General features: G+C 36.7%; 2 protein-coding genes across 2 annotated transcripts; both read left to right on the top strand.

Moving 5' to 3' along the window:
• The first annotated feature begins 1,136 nt into the window (after window positions 1-1,136).
• LOC121791350 (dirigent protein 22-like) lies at window positions 1,137-1,853 on the top strand. The gene has a single exon (XM_042189328.1). It carries the CDS (start codon window positions 1,152-1,154, stop codon window positions 1,680-1,682), a length of 531 nt encoding a protein of 176 aa, XP_042045262.1. The 5' UTR covers window positions 1,137-1,151; the 3' UTR covers window positions 1,683-1,853.
• An 8,379-nt stretch (window positions 1,854-10,232) lies between these two features.
• LOC121791351 (serine/threonine-protein phosphatase 7 long form homolog) lies at window positions 10,233-12,878 on the top strand. Its single transcript, XM_042189329.1, has 4 exons — window positions 10,233-10,816; window positions 11,376-12,206; window positions 12,278-12,365; window positions 12,426-12,878. The coding sequence occupies exons 2-4, from the start codon at window positions 11,377-11,379 to the stop codon at window positions 12,876-12,878; spliced, it is 1,371 nt and encodes a 456-aa protein (XP_042045263.1). The 5' UTR covers window positions 10,233-10,816; window position 11,376.
• Window positions 12,879-21,353: the final 8,475 nt, after the last annotated feature.

Below are 21,353 nucleotides of genomic sequence, written 5' to 3'. Positions count from 1 at the left end.
AAAAAATGGGGGCTACCACTTGATGCTTAGGGAGTAGAGTATGAAGGAGAAAAAGAAAAAAAGGGGGTTTTTGGAGGTATAAGCTGGACGAAGTCCAGGAAGAGGAGGTATAAGCTGGACGTAGTCCAGGGGAGAAATAAAATAAAAAAAATCGGAGGTATAAGCTGGACGAAGTTAAAGTGTGGCAGCAGCCAACCCCCTGTTCACTACTCACACACTCGACACACCAACTTTTCGGTGGGATCGACCCCGAACTTGCCGCTTTACTATTAAAGTAGTGCAAAATTGGGAGTTTACAAATTACTTTGGTAGGAAACGAGCGAGAGCGAGTTTGCATCGATCTAGTGGCAACGACATTTGCTAACTGATCCAATCGGTTCGGTTATCTTCAATATAACTTGGTCCGAATTCGCGCCCCTCTCGTGGTCCTTCCACCTACTAAATATAGTAAAAGTAAAATAGGACTTTATTGGCGGACGGACGAAAAAGGAAATATGTGACATTTAATGGCGGACGGAGGGAGTATTATTTATCTATTTGAAAATTTTATTAGAAATATACGGCAATAAATAATTATTAATCCACTGTAATTATATTTTGTCTAACCCACAAATACAGGTAAAGCTTCACGAGACAACGATCCAAAGTATTGTCCAATTCAAGCTTTTCTTGTTTATAACTCTCCACAAATATTATTTTCAATTAGATTTTAAATAGTGAATAACCACGATTCATTTACAATTATAGGTAATAGACATTTTATTTTTTGGATTTTCCTTTAATTTCAAGATGCCTCAACAAATTTTAATTTAATTAGTAGTCCATATAATTGGTTGCAGTCCCTTTCCTACAATAATTGCAATATGTTGAGCACACAATTAAAAACAATACCCAAACCAAATTAATCTTTAAATATCATCACCTTGCGCACGGTGCCAATGAAGATATTGCCTTTTTTATTATTAATGTGATACTACATCTTGATTCTTAATTTTCTATAGCTACTGACAGCAAATAACCATCCACTATTAGTTGGCAAGTCAATTTTCATGTTCTAATTTTCTCGAACCCTTGATGCTTTAAATAAGCCTTGAAAAGTTGAAATCAAATCACACAAAACTCAACTAATCTTGCAATTGAGTTGTCAATTTATGGCATCCATCAAAATCACATTATCCTTACTTCTATTTCTTGCCACTTTCACATATGCTACGGCAAAATTAGGGCATCACAAGGAGATCGAAATGACGATCTACTACCATGACTATGCCGGCGGCCCAAATGCCACCACGATCGAGATACCAGGCCCATCGACCGGACAACTAAACTTCACCAAGTTTGGAGCCATGTTTTGCACAGATGACCCAATATACAAGGGAATTAAGAAGGACTCGGTCCCAATTGCAAGGGGCCGGGGTATATACATCATATCAGCCTTAGATGGGACCCAAGCTCAGATGCTAATGTCGGTTGTGTTTATCAACGGAAAATATAAAGGTAGCACAATTGAAATACAAGGTTCCTACGAGCAATCACTTGTGCATGCATCAGAGGCGGCAATAGTGGGCGGCACAGGAAAATTCCGGCTTGCCCGTGGTTACGCCACTTTCGAGATTGTTTCCTATGATCCTGTGACCGGGTTTTCAATTACCCGGTCTAATATGACTGTGATACATTACTAAGCTCTAGTGCTACAATTGATATTGAATAAATTATCTGTTGCTTTCAATTTAAATGTACTTGATGTATAGACCCTACGAGTGCTAACTTTGTTCGTTTGGGATGTCTATACATATTGATGCACGTTTATATTTTTGTTATTTTTTGAATAATATCTTTTTCTTTTATCCTAATTTTTTCCTTTATTTACAATTTTACTACACATATTCATCCACCTAAAAGACACCCAATCAAATCATAAAATGAGACTTTTTCTCCACTTACAATACATTCTATTATTGTTAATATACAAATAACAAGACAATAAAATACTTAAAATAATTAAAATGTTCAAATACAAAATTTTTCAAGCTCAAAGCTTAACATATGTACAAGTCTCTGGTCACCTTTAATGATAGTAGTAGATTAGTTGTTATAACTTATAACCACATAGTTATCAAAACAACTACCAACTCAATTTTAAATATTCAATATTTTGATGAGATCCAATTTTAAAGCTACGGTGGCATCAAACAGTCAAATTTGGCACACTGCGAAATTCTTGGATCGCTACCAGCAGCTTTAATTATTTAGTTTTGCCTCGTCAATGATATATTTATGGAGTGTTCATTATTTATTTTCAAGTACTTATATTTTTTTTCACGATTCGTGCAATTTCTAAATCATCGTGATCTGCACATCTTAATATATACACTTTATAAGTTAAATTTGTGAAATAATTTGTCTATCTTCATTATGTCAACTAGATTTCTTGAAGTACACCCATTAATATAGCCGTTGGTGAGAAATAACAAATTCTGGTAAAATTCGTAATATTATTTGGCAAATTAAAAGATTGTGGGAAAAACCTAACTTTTTAAAAGTTCTATGATATTAGGAGTCAATATCCCTTTTTTTTAATCCTTCCGTGAAAAGTATGAACATTTTAATTTTAGAAATTATTTTCTCTTTAATAAGGTGAGACACATTCTCCACTAACAATACTTTAAAAACTTTTTATATTTATTTATCTCTTACTTTACTAATTATGTAATTAAAACTCATGTCAAACTAAATGTTCCAATTTTTCAGAGTTGGAGGACAAACCTAAAATTACGCATTCTTAAATTTTATATTAGATATTAATTATAAATAAAATTTTGCTATAATTAAGGTATTAAAGTAATCATGAGATTTAACATTTCTATTTATAATTCATATACATTCATGGGATAGTTTTAGAATTATATGATATATTATATCAATATTTAATATATGAATATTTATATTCAAATTTATCTTACTGCAATTATTTTTGAGACAATTCAAATGTAACTAGGAATTTTTAAAAATATAAATTAATACAATAATTTTAAAAAAAATATAAATCAAATGATGTTAAGAGTGGCCGTTGTCAACTCTCCTGTCACCGATGGCCTGAGCTAGGTGATAGATTTTTATAGATTAATTTGTTGTGATATTGAGTTTGACATAATAATAAAAGACTCTTCATTGGCATCGTGCCCAAGGTGATAGAATTTTATAGATTAATTTGATGTGCTATTGTGTTTGGCATGGTATTCATTTAATTATGTGCTCAACATATTGGAGTTGTTGTAGGAAAGGGACTGCATGTACGAACCTTCCATTGAATCATTTTATCAAACATTTAGATTGCACCATATCAGGTAGAAATTAAAAAAAAATCAAAATAAACGTGCCAACTAATTGTAGTTGACTATTTGTTTGTTTGATTGTTTAAAAAATTTCCGGACTTGTTTAAATAACTTTGTGTTTCGCATTGTATTAATTTTTATGTGCTCAACGACATTTATATTCGAGCTTCTAAGAAGGTGATATATATATATCAACACAACATTGTAATTATCTAATCATATTAAATACTTCCTCGATCCAAAAAAAATAGATAACAAAGTGAAATTGATATAGTATGACAGAGATTGAGAAAAGTAAAAAAAAGAGGGAAACAGGTAGTGAAAATAATGTTAGTGGATTGTGGATCCACATTATTAATGGAATATAATTGGCTAAAAATATTCCATATTTAGACTTTGTCTAATTTTAAAGAACGATCCAAAATGAAAAAATAATCCATCTTTTTGGGACGGAGTAAGTATATAATTATCTAATAAATAGTAAATGCTACTTAGACCCCCCAACTTGTGATACAACTTGATATAGTACTTCTGTAACACCCCGACTTTTTCTACCTTTTTATATGTCCTCGAAAGACGTCGTTTTTGCATCTGAAATATTTTCTCCTTTGTTTCTTTTATCGAGAGAAGGATTTTACTTTTTAGGCCAAATAATTATTCATTTCTAGCCCAATTTGAAACCAAATTGCTTGAGCCCAAATCACTTACTCCTATTTATTTAGCCCACTTGAATAATTCCTATTTTATTTAGCCCACTTGAGTGTACATCTTTTCAGCATCGATTTTAAGCAATTCACTCTACAACCCTTCAAAATCTCTAACAATATTATATACATTTATATATGTAACCCCCATGGTTCGTAACATCACGAGAGATAGAGAGAAGTCAGAATTAGAGAGAAAGATGTAAGTTGGGATAAGTTCAGAAAGAAGGAGGGATACGATTTGGGGAATTGTCCCTAATTTTGGCGACGAAATTATATGAAGAGAGAGGAAGGAAGTAGAGAGGGAGGTCGACGGTGGAGCGAATTGGAGGTTGCAGGCGATGCACCGTGAGACAAAAGAGGAATTGGAGTTCTCGGAATTTTGGAGTTTGATTTAGCGTTTTTTGGGAATACTCAAATTGAGAAGTGAGAGATAATGGGTTGATGATTTGAAGTAGAGGAGATGGGAGCTTGGGCTGAAAATTTTTAGACTTGAGCTGTTGTGGATTAAAGATTGGAATATCTTCGGCCAGACGAGATAAAGACAAAGTAAAGGACGGGCTTAATTAAATCATGGGCTTTTTATGCACGCTTTTCGAGGACGAAACATGAGGACAAGTAAGATGTTCAACGAACGAGTTGGGCTTTCTTTTTAAACAAGGACTATGTCATAAGTATATTTTGATGCGAAAAATAATGTTCTGAATATTTTTCATGTCGTGTTTTGTTTTTCTATGGAACCTATCTGATGTGGCTTTTGCCATCAATGAATAATCGAATTCGGGTCTGACTAGTATGTGAGTCTCTACTCAGGTTAGTGTACATCTAAGGGAGATCGTGCGCTATCTTTCGAGTTGGTCGGTCTAGTGACTTGGAATGCGGCCACATTCCTTGTCATCAATGGTTTAGATATGGTAGACATCTACGAAACTTTGACTGCAGTCATTAGTGTCTCGGGCCTTTCTAAAGTTAAAACCCCGAGATCACTCAATGGTTCTGAATATTAATGCACGTTTATATTTTTGTTATTTTTTGAATAATATTTTTTTCTTTTATTTTAATATTTTCCTTTATTTGCAATTTTACTACACATATTCATCCACCACATATTCATCCACTTAAAAGACACCCAATCAAATCATAAAATGAGACTTTTTCTCCACTTACAATACATTCTATTATTGTTAATATACAAATAACAAGACAATAAAATACTTAAAATAATTAAAATGTTCAAATACAAAATTTTCAAGCTCAAAGCTTAACATATGTACAAGTCTCCGGTCACCTTTAATGATAGTAGTAGATTAGTTGTTATAACTTATAACCACATAGTTATCAAAACAACTACCAACTCAATTTTAAATATGCAATATTTTTATGGCAAAACAATCCTTAAGTCCTTATACTTTGATTGTTTATTTCAATAGATCTTTGTACAATTTTTCCGTTTTAGTAAGTCCTTATACTTTTATATTCGATATATTACTATCCTAAGTTAACGAAACCGTTAACTTTTTCTTTATAAAATAAAATATCATATATTAATTACTTAAATATATTCCACCTAATATCCTAATTGGAAAATATCAACATCATAAATATAAAAATAAAAATACAAAAACAAAAAAATTAAAAATAAAACCTAAAATGACGCACAAAGAAATTTGTTATTCGATTATAAGAGTTGGAACTCATCAAAGAAGAGTGATATATGCGTAGGTTATTTAATTGAAGTTTGAATATTTATTAATTTAATATTTGGTTCCAATGATATAAATCCATGAAATTCTTTTAAAGTTTGGGAATTTTTTAGGTTTTGTTTTTGTTTTTGTCTTTTTTTATACTTATGTTGATATTTTCCAATTAGGATATTAGGTGGAATATATTTAAATAATTAATATATGATGTGTTATTTTATAACGGAAAAGTTAACGGCTCCGTTAAATAAGGATTGAAATATATCAAATATAAAAGTATAAGGACTTATTAAAACGGAAAAATTGTATAAGAATTTATTAAAAATCGCGGCTCATCTTCTTCCTCGCTGACACAGAATAAGCTGGAAAAAAAGCTGGAAAAAACACCCCAATCCCCAATTAAAATACATCTACTTATGCTTGGGGACAACAAACAACAAATTCAACAACAAATCCGCATATGTCCCCCAAAAACTCAAACCCTAAATACAAATCCAAATCAAACCTAATCAAAGCACTTTTAATTAAAGATTTTACCTTCAGGATAAGGATCTTGAGACGGCGGCGGTCGATTTTGAGACGCAGGTGGTGGTGGCGGTCGAGTATCAGTCGGGGTCGGTGTGTTTTCACTCGGAGGAGGTAGATTTTCAGTGGAAGGACCAGCTTCATTTGCATCTTTCTCGTTCTCCTTCTCCTTGTTGTTCCCCTTCTCCATTTAGGGTTTCTTTGTTCGTTGGGCTAGGGTTTCTTCGTTTGGGCGATAAGAAAGGGTTAGTCAAGTACAAGGCTTCGTCGAGAACTACTCTAATCCCTCGTCCAGGAATGGGATTTGCCGGTGATCGAAGTGAGGGGGAGGGAGATGGAGTGTGATTCGTCGCGGGAGGGAGATGGGAGAGTGAGAAGACGATTCGTTTTTGGCTAAGTGTTAGGGAATTTATTTTAATTTTATTTTGTTATTTTAATTTCATTTGTTTTTAGTATATTTATTGTTAATATATTTGTTTTGTTTTGTTTTATTAGGAGTAATAAATTAGAATAATAATTAATGATATAATTAGTGAGTTAAAAATCATAATTAAGAGCTTTAATCGGTCAAAATTGGGTTAAACCCGTTGACCGTTATAAAATTAACGGATTTGTAAACGGATGACCAATTGTGATCCGATTTGAAATGTATAGGACTAAAAAAATTCAAAAGATAAAGTTTAGGACCAAAATCGTAAAATGACCATATGTTCAGGACCAGTTTTGGTCTTTACTAGATTAAATTAGTCACTGAGGTGGAATTGTGATGGATAGTCACGGAATATAATGTGATATTGACATTCCGGACATTGTCCAAATTACGTTGTAACATGACTCACATAGCCCAGCTTCTGAGAAAAAGCAATAGAACAGAAGATAATAAATTGAAAATATGAGCTCTCATTTTATTATATAAATTAATACAGTTGAGTCTTAAATATGAGCTGTTAGAGCATTCACTATAAGAGGCCGATCTCCAAGCCCTGAGATCAGCCCTTATCGGCCAACCATTGCGGGCAACGGGCCGAAGAACGACCCTCGCTTCTTTCCCCATTTTGGCTGATTGACCGGCCTTGGCCGATGGGTGATAGCCGATGATTGGCCCCAATTGCAGAAGAAGGGCCGATCATCGGCCTCAACGCATGAATTTTTATATATTTTTATGTTTTTATTCCATAATTTATACACTATAGTTACCCCATCCCATCCTTTCCATTTCCAACACTAACATCTCCTCTTCTCTCAATTTCTCCATTTTTTTCTCTCTCTAAAAATATAAATGTCTTCCGGTAGCGATCCTGATGACCCGAGTGTACTGTATAATACACTAACTAAAATCGATATTTATTAAAGGCCGTCATTTGCGCATTGCGCATGGATTGAACTAGTTATCATAATAAAAAGGACATTATATTCATTGGCATCGTGCGCAAGGTGATGATTTTTAAAATTGATTGATATGGTGTGCTATAGTTTTTTATTATGTCACTAAAAAAACGTTGATTTGCAAGCACTTTGAGCATATATGCTCGCAAAACGTCATTTTGCAAGCACTTTGCGAGTAGAAAGGCTGCTATCCATTTCGCTTGTCGCAAAATTTGCGAGAACAGTAGCAAGCACATGCGGAAAACTTGCAAGAACATTGACTAGTGCTCGCAAAATGGCTTGCAAAATCTGGTGGCCGTTGCAAGAATTTTTTGCTCGCCTTCCTCAATGTTGTCGCAGATTCAACTTCGGTGAGCATTCTTGTGCTTGCAAAAATAATTCCATTTTCTGACTTCATTTTGCAAGCACCGCGGTGCTCGCTGTTCAGCATTTATTCAAAAATACTTTCTATTAAATATTTGTAATTTTTTTAAAATTAATATTAGGATTTATTTTTTCAAATCACAATATGAAATAACTCGATTGAATGACGAAAATTCAAATTTTACATAGATACAAAATATTGTTTCACACTTCAATTCAATCAGAACACAAATTAAGTTCAAATACTACTAGCCAGGCAATTCAAATTTAGTTCCCAAAATATTGTTTCACTCTTGAAATTGCTGACGGAGGACTTTTACTAGCTCCCGCAATTCTTTGATCTCTTGATGCAATGGCTGTACTCGTCGCTCGAGAATCTCATCAACTTGCTCAGTGCTGAGGCCAGACGAGCCGGAAGATGCAGAGCCCGCAGCTGAGCTGGTAGCAAATGGAAAATACAAGCTTGTCGCTTGCCCAGCTCCAGGAACCTGTTTCCTTTTCTTAACCCTCCCAGAAAGCTCGAGAAAGATTGCATCGTAATCTGGATCTTCCCCTTCAGCACGCAACTCTTCAGCCCTTGCCAAAACTCTCTCCTTCAAACAAACGTACAATAGCAAGCAATTAGCAAAAGATAATGTCTGCATAGTCTATCTATTTGTGTTTCCAATTATTTGGTTTGTAATAGTATCATCTATCATATTCTATTCTATTTTTATATCTTTGAAAACCTAAATAATCTCATATTGGATGTTGTTTCAGTTTCAACTCAGGTTTAGGCTTGTGGTTCAGGTAGAAGCATGCTACTCACTCTTCTTCTTTGGGATTGTGAGAGTGTCTGGTTGTTAGGTTGAAAAGTTACAGAAGTTATTGCTTCTAGGTGTGGTAGCAGTCAGTAGTTTTATGTTGTTTACCATAGATCTAAACATAATACTATCCCAAAACATGAACTGCATACACCAAGCTCACATTCATGCAAATCATTCCAATAACCAACTTTTAATTAGAAATACTTCACATACACGACTTATCATCTAATGAACAATATGTTCTCATGTGATATATAGTTTATACAGTCAATATACATCAAACTCAAATCTTAATATGCTAAAACTATATCCTTCAAACAAACAAACAAACGTACAATAGCATGCAATTAACAAAAGATAATAAGCTAAACATGTTTTATAATGTCAATAAAATTCACCTAAACTGAAACCCGGAAAGAAGTAAAACTCAAACAGCAAATTACCTCAATTTCTTTGGCTTGTTGTGAACATAACTCGTGTGAGTCCTTTAGCCTATGAGTCTTGAGAAATAGGTCCCAAAATGGAGGGAGCTTTCCCTGGACCGGATCTCTTTAGCCTGCAAACAATTTTAATAAAAATTTAACAATAATTAAAAATGTAAACAACTGAAACTGGAAAATACAATTCTTACCATTTTTTTGGCTGTCACATCAAATGCAACACAACAATTAGCATGTGTGCCAATAGCCTTCTCTTTCCCTGTCTGCGATTGTTCGAACATCTTTTGGAAGCCTTTATAGCATCAGTCGTATTCCAAGCTTTACAATAGTCATTCCACACGGCCTCAGGGAAGTAGGTTGGTTTCTTCTTTTTTCTTTCTCATCTTGCTGATATAATCTCCATACCTAACTTTGCATTTTCTTTTAAATGCATCTAACGCGAGATTTTGATCATATTTCTCGACGTTAGCATTTTTCTGCACAAATAATAAAAGAAAAAGAGTGTTAGAACAATATGGACATGCATCGTCCTGATAACTTAAATAACATAGGGTAAACTCATACAATATGGACATGCATCGTCCTGATAACTTAAATAACATAGGGTAAACTCATATATTGATGTAGAGACATTCATAATACAAAAGGAATGTCTTAAATAACATGTCCAGATTGCATTGTAGGGAGTCTATTCAGACAATGAAACGGCATTAAATGATTTCAGAGAAGATCAATTCCACCATTCAGAAATACATAAATCAAACATGTTTCTGCATTCAGAGTGCTCAAGCTTTACATATTAAGAAATCATTTTACTTTCCAAGCTTTTTTGATGCACTTTGTTTATACACTTCATTGTGAGTTTGAGTTGGTTCTAAACTTCTATTATCGATGTGCAAGCATACGGAATCAAAAAATTAAACAGAATCACGCTTCAAAAAATTAAAATAGAATCACAAAAACTCACGGATCTGCCGATGAAATCACGGAACTCGCGCTTCAAAATCAAAAAATTAAACAGAATTCCCGATGAAAACACTTGTGGATCTACCAAATCAAAGACGAAACAAACCGGAATAGAAAAGCACCTTAGATTTTGGCAACTATGCGGGATTCATGGTCGAGATTTAGGGTTTTTTGTTTAGATTAAGAGAATGGAGAAAAAGAAGTGGAAGGAAATTAGGCAAAATTCCAAGAAAGGAGTTCATGACAAAATGTATCCGCCATTTGGACCCTGAAAATAAAACTTTCCAGCCATGGTATAGACGCGAGAAGCTCTCGCGTGTTTTAAATTGAAACACGCATATTCCTCTCGCGTGTATTAAAAGAAAGACGCGTCTTCTTCTCGCGTGTTTAAAGCAAACACGCGACACGCTCTCGCGTGTTTAAAGCAAACACGCGACACGCTCTCGCGTGTCTCTCTTGCTTCCAAAATACGTCCAGAAGGCAGAACAGACCCCAAACACGCGACGCAGATCCGAAAGCAGCGAAAATCGGCGAAAGCAGCGGCGAAAATCCCATATTTAGCTCTCCCATTCCAATTTGAAGTGTTGTTAGGTAAGTTTGAACCCTTATTTTCGAATTTTATTGGTATTTTTTAGGTGGGTATAATAGTTAGGGTTCATGGGTTAGAAAGTATTTTGGTTCAATTTAGTTGAATTTGGTGTTGAATTATTGAATTTGTTGATTTTATGTTGAAATTGGTTGTATTTGATGTTGAATTATTCAATTTGGTTGATGTTTTGTTGAAGTGTTGAATACAGTTGAATAAGGTGTTACTTTGTTGAATTTGGTGTTATTTTGTTGTATTTGATGTTAATTTGGTGAATGTGATTGATATTTTGTTGAATTATTGACTTTGGTTTTGAATTATTGATTTGGTTATGAATTATTGAATTTGGTTGAATTATTGTTGAATTATTGAATATGGTTGAATATGGTGTTAATTTGTTGAATTTGGTGTTGATTTGTTGAATGTGGTTGATATTTAGGTTTTGAATTATTGAATTTGGTTGTGAATTATTGAACATGGTTGAATTTGAGTGAATTTATTAAGTTAAAATTTTTTTATACCATTTGGTTTATACTTAAACATGTTAAATTTTGATTATATTAGGATGTCCCGATATGGACCAGAAGATCCTTCTGTTTTGCATTATCAGCACAGTCATATATCGCGCAAGGCGTGGGCAGGGCAGGAAACAACCTCTTTCAATATTCGGCGCTTTGAAGGACATTTCTGGGAAATCGATAATCATCACAGACGCGTGATTGATTATGTCTGTAGATTTGGTTTTGGTGGAATACTTTTCTGTGGTAAGGCTCTGGATGTAGATCATGCGTTGATCACAGCTTTGGTTGAGCGCTGGAGGCCAGAGACACATACATTCCATCTTCCCGTAGGGGAAACTACCATTACATTACAAGACGTACAAATATTATGGGCATTACGTGTTGATGGAGTACCCTTCACTGGAAATGGGTTTTGTGAATCTGGGTGGAGGGGTTTATGTGAAGAGCTCTTGGGCTTCTATCCCCTTCAAAGCGAGATGAAGGAAAACGGTATCTTGGCATCCGCGCTAATACATAGGATGGCGATTGAACCGTTAGGAGATGGTCTCGAAGACGAAGCCTACATTCAACGGGCACGTATGATTGTGCTTGTGCTATTGGGAGGGTTGATCTTACCCGACGGCTCAGGGTGTAAGATACCTCTCATGTGGTTGACCCAACTTCGAGATGTAGAGGCTGCCTCTATGATTAGTTGGGCGAGTGCTGCACTTGCTACATTATACCATAATCTGTGTGAGGCGTCTATGGGCAAAAGGACAGACATTGGAGGTCCGACGGTGCTCCTACAACTTTGGGTGTGGGAGAGAATGCCCACTTTGAGACCGGATTTTGTAGCGGCACGTCTACATACAAACAACACTCCATGTGCCTTAATGTAAGTTTGTTGTTTCCTCTCATTTGTGTATTTAATGACAACATATTTAATTGACAACTTTTTTATTGTAGGTGGACTGGCTCCTATATGATAAACAGAGCCCCCAAACATTCGGTTCGACATTATCGTGAACAGTTGTCATTACTCCAAAATAGCCAGGTAAAATGAATAATGTTTGATATATATTTGGGTAATTTTAATATAAACTTGTTATTGTAGTTTATTTGGATGCCCTACGTGGACCGACAATTGCCAGACTCCTGCCTCGATATGAACAACAGTTGGAGATCTGTGACGTACATTGTGTGTTGGGCTATTGTAGAAGCACATGAACCTGAACGCGTGGTTAGACAATTTGGAGGCACGCCGTTCATCCCGGAATTGCGTGATTGGGGTTTCAATGAAACTCACTTCAAAACCAATCGGCGTGGAAAGGCTAAGACGAACTGGGCTGTGCAGAACAAGGCCTACATCCAATATTGGGAGAGAAGGTCTGAGTTCGTTACTAACGCTTACATGGAGCCTCTTGCAGACCACGTGCAGGTGATGAGGACTCGACAATACATGGAGTGGTATTTTAAAATTACCATTACATATATCACGCAGCCGGGTAGGCTTCCAGAAGTAGGGATGAACACTGTTGCAAAATCCACCAGCACCAGATCCCTCTAGTTGGTTTCCTACTTGGTCAGACGCGCCACAGTCTAGTTGGGTGACTCCATTAGATAGAGCTGGGCTACCATGGAATCCTACTACACAGGATTCATTCTTTTCAGATGTCCGTATCGTGCACTCTCCGACAAATGATGATGATGATGATGCTGCTGATGATGATGATGATGATGAAGATGCTGATGATGATGATGATGATGTTGCTCCTAGGAGTAGTGCCTACATAGAGCGCCCCACGAGGAGAGAGCATATTGACCCTCCTAGGAGTAGTGTTCAACTCGATCGACCTAGTAGCAGTTCACATACATCCCGTCCCGATAAGGAACGCTCCAGACCAAGTTTGTCTCAGACAATTATGGGTATGTTCCCACGTAGAAGGTCTAGCCGTGACAACAGAGGAAAAGGCCCGAGTAAATATACACCTTCGTCATTTAAGTAGAATAATATCATTAGATGTATTGTATATTTATTACTGGTGGATTGATGTGAGATGTACTTTTGACTTATTATATGTTGGTAGATTTGAGATGTACTGTTGAGTTATTATATGTTGGTTGATTTGAGATGTACTGTTTGTTTATTACAGGTGGATTGATCAATAAATAAAGTAAACTCTGTCGAATTTTTTGTAAACAATATTACTTAACAATGTCATTTCAGGCTTAATCTTGGTTCAAACACATAATAAAATCCAACCCTCAATCACGATTCTGAAACATAAAATAACTACACAACACGTCCTAAAGTGCACTTTCTTCTATTATGGCCGGTCTCCCACAAATGCGGCATCGAGGAGGCGCTCTTGGCGCATCTTCTTTCGCGCTCATCCATTTGGTTTTGTATCCTCCTTCTGTTGTATCGCCCACGTGAACGAGGAAGTAGCCGTGCTGGTGAACATTCAAGTGTCCATTCAGGTTCATACCAATAATCTGGTGTCTGAGTGGACGGAAACACAGCTGCATAAACGTGCAGATGTAAGACATGATAAAATTGAAAGAATACAAAGTATTTAAACAACATACCTGCGTACTGGTGAATCCAAACACTTGTGTGGTATCGTGTATCAACATGACTAAAGATGTCATCACTGCGTTCTCTCAGCACCGCAACAGCGTGAGAGCAAGGCATTCTCCAGGTCTGCCACTTTCCACATGAGCATATCTTTTCACGGTAATCTACAACATGTATATTATGGCCTCTACCCGGACCTCTGTGATAGGTTAGCACATCATAGATGCCACGTGCTATGCTTGTAGTCCTAACATGATGACGTCTCCCTCGTTGGTCATTCTTCTGAAATAACTCCCAAGCCCACGGTGTCAAAGGCGTCTGACATTGTTTGGCTAGAGTCGTTCGGTTAACAAACCAGTTGATGGTCCGCCAGAATGTAATATCAACGATAGCTCTAATTGGGAGTTCCCTCGCAGCTAACAACACATTATTATAACACTCGGCCATGTTAGTAGATGTCTCACCCCATCGACGAAATTCATCGTGTGCCATAGTCCATTGCGATCTATCTATGGTGGTTTCGAGATACCTCAGAGCTTCTGGACTCACCTTTTCTAATTCACGCCTTGCAGTCCAATATCTCCGCTCCTCACTCACTTCACCCATTATCCATACCCATTTCTTCACTCCGGGGACTTTGTGTCTTTGTAACACATTCGATCTAACGTGAATTAAACAGAATCGATGATAACCAACTGGTGCCTCTTTCCACACATCAGCCTTCATGGCATTTATAATGCCTTGATGTCTGTCACTTATTATGCACACTTCCTGGTCATGCTTTATAATATGCACTCTCACAAGATTCAAAAACCAAAGCCACTCTCGTTTGTTTCTTCATCGACAATAGCAAAAGCAACAGGCAAACAATTCTTATTTGCATCGTAACCTACTGCAGCAAGTAGTTTACCTTTCAATCTTCCACGCAGGTGAGTCCCATCAACTGATAAGACCGGCTTTGCTACTTGGAACGCCTCTATTGCTGGCCCAAATGCCCAAAATACGTAGCGGAACACCTTTGTATTACCTTGACTCAATACAGGGTCATGCAACCACTCAACGATTGTCCCCGGATTTTGAGTTTGCAACTCAGTCAGGTAGCTGGGGAGTTGTCTGAAGGACCCCTCCCACCCACCATATACAAGCTCAATAGCTTTTCTGCGAGAGTACCATGCTTTCTTGTAGCTGATTTTCACGTGAAATTTATCTTTGATATATGTACGTACTGCAGAAGGCTTGAATGCTGCATCGTTTTCAATTTGACTTCGAATGCAGAGAGCAATCATGGATGATGTAAGATTAACATGTTCACTTGGATCGTGATCTCCCATACAGCAATGACGATCAACCCATGAGTTGATAGACCAGCTACCATCACGTTTCTTAAACGTTGCTTTAACCTCCCAATTACATGGGTAGCGTTGCCCAAGGTCCCTGCCTCTTCTTTTCGGACCAAAGGGGTCCCTACAAACTGCATGCCATCTTCTTGAATGACTATCCATAACCTCATACATCCGACCTGTTCCCACGTGCCATAATGTGATAGCAGTTTTCAACTGCAATTTGCTATCAAATTTTGTTCCCACATCTATATGTCTCGGATTATCCTCATCCCAATACCACATATCTTCATCAACCAATCCATGGTCTTCTGAAAAGTAACCTCGGCTGCCTTCACATGGCAATGATCGAAAAAATGGTAACCCTTCAGGCACATAGTTGGGAACAATTGCTCCCCACGAACAGATGGTTGTACATACTTCTCAACCATCATATCAAGTGCCTCATCGTCTGTAGAATCTTCACACGATTCTGCACTATAATCAAAATCACTTGGTTGAGAACCATCGGAACCATCACAATCAGAGTCATCTGCACCACCAACATTATCTGCACCATCACAATTATCAGAACCACCTGCACCATCACCATTATCAGAACCATCATAACCATCACATGTCAAATTTGGTACATCTAGTGGTTCATCAACCTCTCTCCCAGATGTGTTTGAATTCAAAGCTATGATATTCATCATCCCTCCTAGATGTCCCGACATCAAAACTAGGATAATCATCTCTCCTAGACGTTCCAACATCATGATGAGTGATAGGTGGTTCAAATTGCAACGCAGTGGTAACAGGAGTATATTCAATAAAAAGTTCAATTTGACGTGGATTTTCACCAAACATATACTCCAACAAATTAGCATCCACTGGTGTAGCTATATAATTCACCACTCCACTAAAAACCACAGGATGCCTCCATGTTAAATCAATCGTATGTGCATCCAACTCAATTCCAATTTTTTCACATATCATTGATACAAGCTGATAATATGATATCTTTTCATTCAATATAATAAATGAATTTGCACGAGGGGGATCATAAGCAACACCCAAACCTGGGAGCTGAATAATTTTCCCATCCCAATATAAACTCACAAACACCATTAAACCTGCAAAATAAGTGCGACATAACATCATATACTACAAATTCAACATACTTAGATAAATATTGAACAACATTAAAATCGAAAATTCAATACCAAGTTCAATGCCATAAACCCTAAATCTATACCTAACTAACATATAGCAATGATAATTGAAATTAATAGTCAATAATTACCTAACACCACTTAAAATAGGAATTAGAGCAACAAAATCACGGATTCACTTCGATTTTCGCCGGCTAGAAACGTTGGCCGTCGCTGAGAGTGAGAGATTGAGCGAGCTGGACGAGTAGAAAGTGAGGTCTCTGCCGTCTGGACCAGAATTTGTGTTTAGCTGAAACACGCGAGAGCGTGTCGCGTGTTTAGTTAAACACGCGATATCCTGATGCGTGTTTAGTTAAAACACGCAAGAGCTTCATGCGTGTTTATTTAAACACGCGAGAGCTTCTCGCGTCTATACCATGTCTGGAAACTTTGTTTTTCAGGGTCCAAATGGCGGATACATTTTTGCATGGCTTCCTTTCTTCGAATTTTCCCAAGGAAATTAATGGAGAAAGAGTTGCGGAATGGTTTTGTGTACTGATATAATTATTAATTTCACATATATTTACTCATATTTCTTCCAAATATATACGTTTACACGATTTCAAAAATCCTGCTCCACTCAGTCACACGAAATCATATAATGTCTATTTAATAACAATAAAATGACTTTATAAAGCTACCAATATTATTTAATTCAATGAAATTAAAAAAGAACAGCACTAAAATGAGACCAACCTGGATGGAAAATTTCATTCATCATCATCATCATCATCATCATCATCATCATCATCATCATCATCATCATCCTTCTTTGGCCTCTCCACTAGAATCACAACGTGCAGGGTGTATGAATCGCTCATCATCAGAAATTTCATGAACTTCCACTTCATCTTCTTGAAAAGCCGCATGTTCTTCTGCTTCTTTCATAGTAGTGTAACTAGAATCAAATTTCTTTGCTCGAACTTTAAGCACTGCTCGCCAATTTTCCTTATCTTTTTTCTTGCTCGGAAAAGGTACAAAGTAAACTTGAGATGCTTGTTTGGCTAAGACAAAGGGATCATATTTCGGGTACTCCTTCAGTGTATTCACTTCTACAATTTTATACTTCGGATGAACAATTGTACCACCACGTGGATGCGGAGTCAGATCAAACCATCCACAATTGAACAAAACAACTTTCTTAATCGGTCTTGCACAATATTCCACCTCCACACCTTCTTTCAAAATTCCATAGGAGTCATCCTCGTCATAATTGTAATTCGATCCTCTGATACATACCCCACTATTGACGGTAGATTTACTCTTCCCATAAGAGTCTATGCGGAATTTATATCCATTGACTATACAAACATTATAGCTTGTGACCTCGGTCAACGGTCCTTGTGACAGATAGTACAAATGACTATCACGAGGCAAGTTGTTTTGGCCCTATATACCAAAAACTTGGTGAATAAATTACATTTTTTGACAATTAAAAACATATAAAACTAAATATTATAGAAAACTTACATATTCATTGAACCATAATGCATAGTGATTTTCTAATTGTTGCTCTATCTGCGGCAAAGTTATTCCTGGATACGACTCGCGCAATTGCTTGATGAACATACTGCATTATTAAAAGAAATCAATAACTAAGTAATAAATATTTAATTCAACAATCGATTATTAATGAAATCAAACTTACTGCTCAAATTCCTTCGCTTCTTGAGTATTAAGCAATATGTAAGTATGCGCTGCTTTGTACTCGGCTTCTAACAAGAATCGTGTTCGTCCCTTCCCAACACATATGGTATCATATGTGAAAATCTGAAGCATATCTTTGGGGTGAGTAGATCCTCCCCCGTCGTCATGACGAGGGACATCTCTACCTCGGCAACGAACATCTGACTCGAAGTAATGTGGGCAAAAATGAGATGCTTCCTCGGTCAAATACGCATTACATATTGATGCTTCTACAGCAACATTGTTCTTTACATTTAACTTCAGTTTGCGCATGTACCGTTCAAATGGATACATCCATCGAAAATGCATTGGTCCAGCGATCAATGCCTCATATGCTAAGTGGACTAGAAGATGCTCCATTGAGTCAAAGAAAGACGGGAGGAATATCATCTCAAGCTTGCACAAGGTAACTACAATCGACTCACTGTATTTTGTCATATCAACCTCCCGTATCACTGTGGCAGTAAGATCTCTGAAAAAATTGCTCAACTCTGTCAAAGGTTCCCATACAGTGTGTGGGAGTAACTCACGAAGTCCAATCGGTAGCAATCGTTGCATAAACACGTGACAGTCGTGGCTTTTCATACCGTACAACTTGTGTTTCTTCATATCAATGCATCTTGATAAGTTAGAAACATAACCATCTGAGAATTTCAAAATGTTGAGCCACTTGAGCAATAAATTCATACTTTCTTTGTCAAGCGTGAAATTAGCCTTATGATATTTCCCACCATATGGCCAAAGTTCAAGTCGTATACCAAGCTCTTCCAAATCTCTTCTTGCATTGGCATTGCCCTTCGTCTTGCCTTCTACATTCATGATGGTATTGAAGATATTGTCAAAACATTCTTCTCTATGTGCATGACATCCAGGTTGTGACGAATCACATTAGTCTTCCAATACGGGAGATCCAAAAATATGCTTCGTTTATTCCATCCAAAAATCTTACTCAACTCGGAGTTTGCTGTTTCTGCACCTTCATCAAACACTCTATAGAATTCAAATTGTTCCAAGTTATCAAGTATCTCTTATCCTTTTAAGAACGGGGGACTTCTTTTTGTCTTTTCGAAATCGGTGATTTCTATTGAGAAACCTCCTATGACAATCAAACCAAGTGGTTTTTCGTCCATGCTTCAGGGAGAAAGCTCATGAGTCCTCCATATAATATGGAAATGCACGGTGCCCAGATGTGCTCCATCCGGATAACATTGAATATGCAGGGAAGTCACTGATAGTCCACATCAATGCTGCGTGCAATTGAAAGTTCTGTTTTCTTGATATATCATATACTGGAATTCCTTCAGTCCATAAATCTTTGAGCTCTGCAATCAGGGGCTGTAGAAATACATCAATTTTCCGTTTTGGATTCTTCGGACTAGGCACAATTACAGTGAGAAACATGTATGGATTTTTCATGCACATCTACGGAGGCAAATTGTATGGAGTTAAAATTACTGGCCATACTGAGTACTGTGGACCAAATTGACCAAATGGTTGAAATCCATCTATGCTAAGTGCTAACCTGGCATTTCTTGATTCAGAAGCAAATATGGGATGTGTCTTGTCGAATGTTTTCCAGGCTGCAGAAACCGACGGATGACACATCTCCCCTGAAGTCTGGGCGTGCTCTGTGTGCCATTACATTGATTGAGTTGTAACTTCAGATGCATACAAACGTCTTAATCATGGGCCCCAGAGGAAAATAGTACATCTTCTTGAATGGACGGCTGCCATTACCCTTAAATCTAGCATGACCACAAACTTTGCAGTCAGTCCTATTTTAGTCTTCTTTCCAATAGATCATTCACCCTTTCGTGCAACAATGTATCTTGAGAACAGGCATATCTAAAGCCTGCATTTGTTTCTTGCACTTATAACAACCGTTAGGCATACGATTTGGTTTCGACAAACGCTCTTCCATAAACTGACACAACTCGTCAACAACTCGCTGAGACAATCGATGTTCAGACTTCATAGTCATTAGTCGAGCATTTGTTGACAACTCAGAATAATCACACCCCGCCCACAAATCAGACTTAGACACTTCTAACATTTTATAGAACTGTTGCGACTCATTAATGGGGGGCTCTGGCATGTACGTAGCCGGAACATATTGCCAAGGCTCGTGAGCACTTGATTGTCCCCACGCACCGTGCACCATATGATGGTATGGATTTGATGGTGTATCAAAATCCATGGATTCTGTCTGTGACGATGCTCCGACATCGTAATAAAATCTCCAATCATAATAATTCCGAGTAAACCCCTTCTTCACAAGATGCTCCTTCGCCGTGTCCGTATGAAAATATTTGATATTATCACAGCGTGACATCTAATTTTCGAGCCATCCATTCTAGAAGAGTGTTGAATAGCAAAATTTATAAACTCATCAAATCCATCAATAAAATCCTGATTGAATTCTCCAGTGGGAAATTTTCTCTTATACATCCACTCTCTTCCCGGAATAATATTCATTTTCACTATCCTATCATACAAAAAAAATCAAATCAAATCAAATAACATTTCAAATTATTTAACTGACAAATTATTTAATTTCATGTATCTGTATGAAAATATTTGATATTATCACAGCGTGCACATGGACATCTAATTTTTGAGCCATCCATTCTAGAAGAGTGTTGAATAGCAAAATTTATAAACTCATCAAATCCATCAATAAAATCTGATTGAATTCTCCAATGGGAAATTTTCTCTTATACATCCACTCTCTTCCCGGAATAATATTCATTTTCACTATCCTATCATACAAAAAAATCAAATAACATTTCAAATTATTTAACTCACAAATTATTTAATTTCATGTATCTGTATAAATATATAATACAGAGAGTTCAAGACTTTTACAAGTAATTAATTACACATTTTATCAGTATTTTTATTTGGAAGCAATATTTTTATTTGGAAGAAAATGGGTGATAAGGCTCGTTTCACGCATTGGTTTTTGGTGATATTACATGTTTTTTTGGGGAGATAATGCGCAAATTTAAGATTAAGTGTGCAGATATTTGCTAGGTCAAGTAGATGCTGCAAGTTGACCGAGCAGATACAAAATGAGCAGAAAATGAGTAAAAAGTGTAAAAAATCGGCTAGTTCAAAGAGAATTATCAGGAGAGCAGGTGCGTGAAAAATCTGTCGGACCCAGGAACGCACACAAATTACTCGGGGCGGGGGAAATAGAGCAGAAAAAGTGAAGAAATGAGCAGATTTAAAAGATCCTATTTTAA

Source organism: Salvia splendens, unplaced genomic scaffold, assembly GCF_004379255.2.
Source record: "Salvia splendens isolate huo1 unplaced genomic scaffold, SspV2 ctg783, whole genome shotgun sequence".
NCBI classification, from domain to species: Eukaryota; Viridiplantae; Streptophyta; class Magnoliopsida; order Lamiales; family Lamiaceae; genus Salvia; species Salvia splendens.
This window is presented reverse-complemented; position numbering and strand designations above follow the sequence as displayed.